The following is an 8,700-nucleotide window of genomic DNA, read 5'->3' as shown; positions in this document are numbered from 1 at the left end:
CAGCTAAAGCTTGCGTTGCCAGGCCTGCTCTCCTAGCGGGGTAACAGGTCTCCCATCCAGTGCCCATTTTCACGAAGGGACAGTCAAAATTGCATCGCCCGCGTGGCACATTGTTTAATAGTAGCATACTGCAAACAGTCTAGCAAGCTTTCACAATTAATAATAAAGCTTGTTATAGTCTGTTGAAATGCATTCATTGCTCATTTATTTAAAGGTAAAGTTCAATATTACACATATATAAAAAAATAATAATAATCGGACCTAAGGTGCGTTGTTCTTCCCCAATATAAGGTTTATAAAAGTGTCAAAGAGTTTTAGGCTGTATTATTACTTTACAGTAATGCAAACATTATAAATCAATACATACATGGTATGAGGTCAAAGGTTTAGGTTTATGTAAGACCTGGTTGTGGTGACGGTTAAGATTCCGAGCATCATGCAGTGCATGATGGGAAATAGGAGCACCAGTGAGTCCTGCGTCTGTGGCAGAAGAGCCGGAGGGGGACGCTCACAAAGGAGCACGACACGACCGCCTCGTAAATCCTGAGGGGTAATGGCCCTCTCGCCTCCTCTCTTCTTCTCTCCTCCGTCTACCGGCCGTCTCCGTCAACCGTTGTGCAGACAGACCACCACACCCCCCCCCACCCCGCATGACAAAGGCACCAGCAGTTACTGTGGTAACAAGCTTTTCATTAGCTGTGTGATAAAAAAGATGTATTCCCTCTTCCCTTTTCCTCCTCCTTCTTCTGCTTCTGCTGCTTCTTCCTCTTCCTCTTCTTCTTCTTCTTCTTCTCGGCCTCCTCGTATTCCTGACACGCAGAGAGGAGGGAGGCGGGAGGAGGAGAGGGAAGGTAAAGGAGACGAAGTGAGGTGGAGAGGAGGGAAGGGGAGTAGGGAGGTGTTGGAGAGGGGAGGCGAGAGGAGGAGAGGAGAGGAGGGGAGGAGGAGAGAGGAGGAGGAGAGAGGAGGAGGAGAGGGGAGGCGAGAGGAGGAGGAGAGGGAAGGAGAGAGGAGGAGATAGGAGGAGGAGAAGGGAGGAGAGGGGAGGAGAGAGGAGGGGAGAGTGAAGGTGGAGGGGAGAGGAGGGTGGGATAAAAGAGGGAGAGGAGAGGAAGAGGGGAGTTCTTAGGATGACAGAGGAGGAGATGGCGGGGTGGGGAGGACTAATTCTACCAGATCCTAGAATATTGTCACCTGCTGGCGTTCAGCACTCAGGAATACCAACGGAGCGTTGTTTGGCAACAGAGGGCGGGACCAAATGGTGATGCATCATAGAGAGGGCCATGGCCTAGCATTATGGGGAGAGGCCGTGGCCTAGCATTATGGGGAGGGGGCGTGGTCTGTGGAAGCCCCTGAGTTCACTTTAGCACAGCCACTAATAAACTCTTATAGAAAAGTGTGTGTGTGTTTGTGTGTCTGTATGAGTGTGTAGGTGTATGTGTGTATGTGTACATATAGGCAGTGTTTGTATATTATGTGTGTGCACAAGTTTGTGTGCGTGCGCGTGTGTGTGTGTGTGTGTGTGTGTGTGTGTGTGTGTGTGTGTGTGTGTGTGTGTGTGTGTGTGTGTGTGTGTGTGTGTGTGTGTGTGTGTGTGTGTGTGTGTGCGTAGGGGTATGCGTAGGGGTATGTGTGTGTGTGTGTGTGCGTAGGGGTTTGTGTGTGTGTGTGTGTGTGTGTGTGTGTGTGTGTGTGTGTGTGTGTGTGTGTGTGTGTGTGTGTGTGTGTGTGTGTGTGCGTATGTTGGTGTGTGTGTGTGCGTATGCGTGTGTGTGTGTGTGTGTGTGTGTGTGTGTGTGTGTGTGTGTGTGTGTGTGTGTGTGTGTGTGTGTGTGTGTGTGTGTGTGTGTGTGTGTGTGTGTGTGAGTCAGTGTTGCAGATGGAATGTGGTGGTAGTTGGGTTTCAGTTTAAAGAGTTTCTAGTGGCGCGGCGCGTGGCGGTAAGAGAGAAAGAGGGAGGGAGGGAGGTCGGTTGTGGAGGTGGTAGCGGTGGGGAGAGAGAGAGGGAGAGAGAGAGGGAGAGAGAGGTAGGTCGGTAGTGAAGGGTAGGGCGCCGGTAGCGGCCTGTTAGCGTAGGGGAGCATAGGGTTTCAGTGCGACTCCTCTTACCTGTGGCTGTCACCGGGTACGGTCGAAGAATACCAGGGTCAGGTTCACACAATCCCCCCTCTCCCCCTCTCACCCCCACCCCCACCCCAATCTCCCCCCGTCCATCCCATTATCCTGATGACAACCATCTGAGGCCTCCCAGTAGGGGGTCTTCTATTCTCGCCTCCCCCCAGGGACAGAGCGCAGTGCTGGGCAGCGGACGGAGGGTCCAGGAGGGTGTTGGGTGACCTGGGGGGTTCGGAGGGGGGGCTGGTGACACGGCGACGACCTCATCAGAGGTGAGACCATATGATGGATGCTCGGAACCTTCTGTTAAAACCCTTATCTGCGTTTGGTTACGGTGCCGTTATTAGACTATAATTATCAACTATCTGACTATCTATGAAGTATCAATTATATCTATGAACTGTCTAGGAATATCCATGAACTATCTATATTAACTATCGATTAACTAACTGGTAAGTATTTCACTACCTTCCAACTCTTATACCAAATCTCATCCGACGACCTTCACAAACACACTCAGCTCCAAAAACCGAAAAATACTTGAGAACACACAATATACACACAAAATAAACCAAGCAAACACACATTCAGATATAATATCTACACAAACACACACACCGGATAATATGCACATATGCAGACACACACTTGAACAACAGACTTTAGTGTAATTTGCAAAAGTATTTTTATTGGAAGAAAGGAGTAAAGAAAAGTACAGAGAAAGTTATCTTCCATAAAAAAATGAGGTAATGTACAAATAGGATGATGTCATACACACGAGTCATGTGATCACATAAAGGGTATTGAACTATAGAGATGTGTTTTTGTGTGTGTGTAAACCGTGTCTATAATTTACGACCATTGTAACGTGTATGTTCTATTGATGTACTATGTAACTACCTACTAGTGTGCTATTGTAATACAAGTATCGCTGTACATCGATTGCACTTTTACACTTCTCAGAGATCCAAATAAAATGTAACAGAGGGCTCAGTGAGGAGACGGAGAACTGACAGTTTTAGGGTGGAGGGCGTCGAAGGAGGAGAAGGTGGTGGAGGATGGATGCGGAGGTGGAGGTGGAGAAGGGGTTAGAGGAGGTGGTGGTGGATGGGGAGTAGGAGGTGGAGGTGGAGAAGGAGGTGGAGGTGAAGGAGGAGAGCAGGTGTAAGAGGAGAGAGAGTAGGAAGTGGAGATGGAGGAGACGGAGGAGAGGACTTGAAGGAGGTGGTGGAGGAGGAGGATAAGGAGGGGTTTGAGTAGTGATGGAGGAGGAGGGGGAGGCGTTGCCGGAGGAAGTTGATGGGCTTCTCTTAGTTCAGATATCTGGTGACCTCTGCCAGCGTAGCGTCTGTGTTTGTTGGAGCGGAACTGGATATTCATTTACCAGCCGCATCGTCACAACTCACTGAGTCTGAACGCTTCTCCTTTTGTTTTCCTTCGTCGTTCCTGGTATTCCCGGCGTAAGCACGTGACTCAGGATCAACCCAGCGAAACGCAGCATTCAAGTAACGCGGCCCTTGCCCTAAGAAAGAAGACGTTAAGTTGCCAGAGTTTCTTGCTCCCCCCTCCCTCCCTCCCTCCCTCCCTCTATCTCCTGTTGTTTAGACTTAACAAGAACTAATGAATCATCTCATGAAACACACTGAATTAATAATAAAAAAAACTGTGAATACAGTTAGTACCAAAAAGAGCCACGTCTAAACTGGGGTGAATCTTCTGAACCAGAACAATTTGGCAATAATTCTCAAGCCCTGGTCGCCATGCCGAACAGGAAGCCATACTGCTCCGGGGTAGCCATCGGTCCTCCCACTTCCTGTCCGAATGCAACATGAATTTCTATTGGCTGTGACGTCTCATGGCCCTGCGGCGGGCAACCAATAGGCATCCTGTAGCCATGTCATTCAACACCTACGGGTATCATGACCGCATGTAAACAAAGACTTCGGCTGGCAAGCATGTTGCCGCGGCGACCAAAGTCCCGCAACATCAGTTTCCAGGGTCCCACCAGGGGAAGGCGTTTGGTTTAGATCCCACTGCGGTGCGTCAAGTGGCATCTATCTGGGATGTTCCTCATCCGCCATCAGCAGTACAAAACAACAACAAGAAAGATAATGCTTGTTTACAAAGTCAGGCCTCGGGGTCCCTTAGGTCCAGGAGGCCGGAGTGGTCCCGGCCAGGACTGCTCCGGGGGGGGGGGGGGTTCTCTCTGCAGGGTCTCTCATCAGAGGAGAGCCTCACTCAGGGTCTCCCCGGGGCCCACCAGGGGGTCGCCCAGGTCAAACAGCTGCTCTAGGTTGACGGTGGAGGTGCAGAGGTAGTCCCCGGGGCCCTGCTCCACCTCCTCCTCCACCCAGGGGCACTGCAGGAAGGCCGTGGCCAGGAAGGTCTCCTCCTCCAGGTCCGGGTTGTGGCGGTCCGCCCCCCGGCCCCCGGGCGCCTCGGCGGGGAAGATCTGGGTCCCGTGCACCGTGAGGTCCTGGTCCTCCTTGGGGATGGGGCTCAGGGGCCCGTCCAGACTCAGGTCCCCGCTCAGCGCCGAGTCCAGCAGGGCGTCCCAGTCGAAGCTGCCCTTCAGGGAGCCCAGCTCCTTCTGCTCCTCCACACACAGCAGGGGGGAGCTGGAGCGCCGGGGACCCTTGGCCTGTGAGCCGGGGGCCCGGCAGCCCGGCGGGGGCTTCCTCTTGCGGCCGACCACCCGGCTGACGGGCCAGGAGCCCAGCATGGTGCCCTCCGCCAGCTGGGGGTCCCACCGCTGCTCCGCCCCCGTCGCCTCCTCAAACTCCTGCAGGAGCCGCTGGGACCGGGCGTCCACGCTGAGGGGCGCCGGCCGGAGCCGGCCCTGCAGCGCGGGGTTGATCTGCACGGGGGGCATGCGGCGCTTCTTGTAGGCACCGCTCAGCAGGCGCTCGGCGTACTGGGGGTCGATCCTCCAGAAGCCCCCCTTCCCCGGCTCGTCCTTCCGCCGGGGCACCTTGATGAAGCACTTGTTCAGGGACAGGTTGTGGCGGATGGAGTTCTGGGAGAAGAACGCACCAACAGATGTAGCTCAATAGATACACACAGACACGCACTGATATACATAAATATAAATACACAGATATATATGTATACATAGGTATTCACACGTTGATGGAGGGATAGTCTTGTGGTACCCCAGTGGAACCCAACTGATCACGGTATACCGGTAGGCTCGTCTACGGGTAGGATCCAAAAGGTTCCGAGTTCAAACCCCACTGTCCACAGGCTATTCGTACAGTGGTCTACAGGTAGACTGTGGACAATTGGGTTTGAATCCAGAACCATTCGAATAGTGAAACACCCCTATCTGCCCCTTAATGACCTGTCTCTACTGTCTAACCCCTACCTGCTCCTTAATTACCTGTCTCTACTGTCTAACCCCTACCTGCTCCTTAATGACCTGTCTCTGTACTGTCTAAGCCCTAACTGCTCCTTAATGACCCGTCTCTGTACTGTCTAACCCCTACCTGCTCCTTAATGACCTGTCTCTGTACTGTCTAACCCCTATCTGCTCCTTAATGACCTGTCTCTGTACTGTCTAACCCCTACCTGCTCCTTAATGACCTGTCTCTGTACTGTCTAACCCCTATCTGCTCCTTTGTGACCTGTCTCGGTACTGTCTAACCCCTATCTGCTCCTTAATGACCTGTCCCTGTACTGTCTAACCCCTAAATGCTCCTTTGTGACCTGTCTATGTACTGTTTAACCCCTGTTTAAGTCACTTTGGATGAAAATGACTTCATGCTAAATGTTAGTAAGTAATTACGGAGAGTCTAGAGGAAGACCACCATTTCTGTGAAGTTCTCCACCTCCGCTCCTCCTCCTCCTCCTCCTCCTCCTCCTCCTCCTCCTCCTCCTCCTCCTCTTCCTCCTCTCCACCATCACTCCTGCTCCACGACCCCATATCCTCCACCAACCCAGCTCCTTCCCTTCCTCCACCACCCTGGGGCTCCAGTATGTGGGTCAGATGCGCTGACCTCTGTTAAACATTATCAGCCCCATGTACGGCTTTATAAAAACAAAGTGCTCAGAGCGACCAGAGGGCTGTTCATCAATCATTTATACACCAAATTAAACTTTACTTGGGAAAGAACGCTCGCCATTCCAAGGAGAATGGACTGCTTAACACCCACCCCCGACAACCTTTACACACACACACTCTCATATGGGTGAGTGTGTGCACGAGTGTGTGCACGAGTGTGTGCATGCCCGCGCGCACGTGTGTGTGTGTGTGTGTGTGTGCGTGTATGTGTGTGTGTGTCTGTGTGTGTGTGTGTGTGTGTGCATGTGTGTGTGTGTGTGTGTGTGTGTGTGTGTGTGTGTATGTGTATGTGTGTGTGTGTGTGTGTGTGTGTGTGTGTGTGTGTGTGTGTGTGTGTGTGTGTGTGTGTGTGTGTGCGTCTGTATGTGTGTGTGTGTGTGTGTGTGTGTGTGTGTGCGTCTGTATGTGTGTGTGTGTGTGTGTGTGTGTGTGTGTGTGTGTGTGTGTGTGTGTGTGTGTGTGTGTGTGTGTGTGTGTGTGTGTGCATGTATGTGTGTGTGTGTGTGTGTGTGTGTGTGTGTGTGTGTGTGTGTGTGTGTGTGTGTGTGTGTGTTTACCTGCCAGGTGGGGTCTGCATGTCTGAAGTAGCAGTAGTTGTCGGTGATCCAGGAATAGATGCAGGACAGGGAGATCTTGGAGCGCTGGCTGGCCTGCATGGCCATGCAGATGAGCGTGGCGTAGGAGTAGGGCGGCTTCACCGCCGGGTTGGTCCGGTAGTCCACGTCGTCGGGGCAGTGCCCGTGGGCCACGATGCCAGGGAGGGGGAAGGGCATTCGGGAGTAGGCGGCGGACGTGGGTTTCCCGGGTGTGAGGGGCATGCATCCGCCGCAGGCGGGGTCGGCGGCCAGCGGGGAGGAGGGTGCTTCCTGGCCCAGCAGGGAGGACTGTTGGTGGGGGGGTGGTGAGGGCCCATGGGGTCCCAGGATGGAGAATTCCTGCAGCCACTGGAGGCTGGTCAGGCTGTCGTCCAGACAGAGGCTGTCCTGGTTGCTTTGGAAAATGTTGTTGTTGTTGTTGTTGTTGCTGTTGTTGTTATTGTTGTTGTCGAGCTCCTCCGCGTGAGCGGCTGCGTTCAGCAGCTCCGCCTCAAGCCCGACCGAGTCCTCGCAGCTCGCGGACATCTTGTCTCGACGGCCCCCCAGCGCTTCCCTTCTGCGAGCTTCCGTTGTCTGGCGGGACGGGGAAGCCACACACACACACACACAAACAGCAGTCGTTAACAAACTAACGCACACCAGGCGGTAACAAAGTGGACATAATGATGGACGATTTAGAAACACTGCCTTTTCTGGCAGCGCCTTTTGAGCGTGATCCTGTGTGGCCCGAGAGTAATTACCAACGGAGCGCGCCCAAGTGCGCCCCGTTTTCTATTTTCCAATTAGAATTGTAGGCCTAAGTGAAAATATCCTGGCTGTGTCAAAACGGAAATAGCACTTTAAATGGGAAATGTGGATTATAATTGAATGAAAGAGCGGTGTGTGTGTGTGTTTGAATCGCGGGAGGTCAGAGAACATTCCTGAAAACTCCCCGCTGCACTTGACTCGCATTGCGTCACAGCTCTGTGCCGTTAACCGGAGTTTATCACCTTAACTAATACCATCTAACATTAATTATTTTCAAGGTCAGAGTTAGCTGTTTCATTTGTTGGTTATTTATTCCTTTGAATAAATAGATCTTAATAATTTAAAAGCTAAATTAAATAATTAATTATATAGCCTAGATAATTAAATTAAACTGATAATAGTAATTCCATGTGTAGAGTAATTGTCTCCCTTAAATTACATTAATATTGGCCCTTATGGGATATAACGCAATATTATAATGCAAAAAGTAAATCACCAACTTTTCGCTTATATTAAAATCGTATTCTTGTATTTTTTTAAAAGACGTTATTAATGAATAACATAAATGAAATACAAGTTAAATCGAATTACTTTTAAGGGGCCTATCAGAATTTTTTCCAGCCAAAAGGCCCAACGGCCAAACGAAGATCGAAAAGTTTCTAGCGTTAATCCATTAAAAGTTGTAAAAATATAAACCTACCTTTTATTGCGTATTACGTTGAGGAGAAGGAAGCAAACAATTTATTTTCGCAATCGAGCGGTTATTGCATTCTCCGTTGAAAGTCGTCAGTTGGGCACCTGTTGAAAGTGGAGATGGAGAATTCCTCCAGTTGGACCGTCACTTAGCCCGTCTCTAGCCCGTCTCTCTGGGCGTCTGTTGGCGCTCTGTTCCGCGCGTCTCCAGCCGTCGTGTTGAATGGAGGTCTAGATCACGGTGGCAACCACTAAAGCATCCCTGGGGGGGCAGTTTAATACCTGGTTCAGGAGGTTTGTCCAGCAACCATAGAAACGCGACACCCCCTTGTAAACAGCTCTCCGTTCCTCCATTGGCCCGTTGGTTGCTATGGCGCTTCACTTTTAATCAGCTCGCTGCAGAGCGAGCTCTCTGTTTAGTGAAGGACAGGAGGGAAAGACACATTGTCACTCCTTCTATTGTACGCTCCTCTTTTGAGGGGTTTTAAA

The 8,700-nt window shown here is 51.2% G+C and overlaps 1 protein-coding gene across 2 annotated transcripts; it reads right to left on the bottom strand.

Annotated features, from left to right (window-relative positions):
* Positions 1–3,737: 3,737 nt before the first annotated feature.
* foxj1a (forkhead box J1a) lies at positions 3,738–8,441 on the bottom strand. 2 transcript variants are annotated; one of them, XM_056607864.1, is made up of 3 exons: positions 8,219–8,441; positions 6,733–7,344; positions 3,738–5,131 (listed from the first exon to the last, which is right to left on the bottom strand). In XM_056607864.1, exons 2-3 carry the CDS (start codon positions 7,294–7,296, stop codon positions 4,337–4,339), a joined length of 1,359 nt encoding a protein of 452 aa, XP_056463839.1. In that variant the 5' UTR covers positions 7,297–7,344; positions 8,219–8,441; the 3' UTR covers positions 3,738–4,336. The 2 variants fall into 2 exon arrangements, with proteins under 2 accessions (XP_056463839.1, XP_056463847.1); XM_056607872.1 differs by lacking the exon at positions 8,219–8,441 and having other exon boundaries at positions 6,733–7,703.
* Between the last annotated feature and the right edge of the window lie 259 nt (positions 8,442–8,700).

This window comes from Gadus chalcogrammus, chromosome 2 (genome assembly GCF_026213295.1).
Source record: "Gadus chalcogrammus isolate NIFS_2021 chromosome 2, NIFS_Gcha_1.0, whole genome shotgun sequence".
Lineage (NCBI taxonomy): Eukaryota > Metazoa > Chordata > Actinopteri > Gadiformes > Gadidae > Gadus > Gadus chalcogrammus.
The sequence above is the reverse complement of the archived record's forward strand: the minus strand, read 5'-3'. Positions and strand labels throughout refer to the sequence as shown.

Coding starts and splice junctions, on each gene's coding strand:
- foxj1a (XM_056607864.1), bottom strand. CDS start 7,296: ATGTCCGCGAGCTGCGAGGACTCGGTCGGGCTTGAGGCGGAGCTGCTG. Junction 5,132..6,732: donor ATGCAGACCCCACCTGGCAG/GTAAACACACAC, acceptor TTCTTCTCCCAG/AACTCCATCCGCCACAACCT.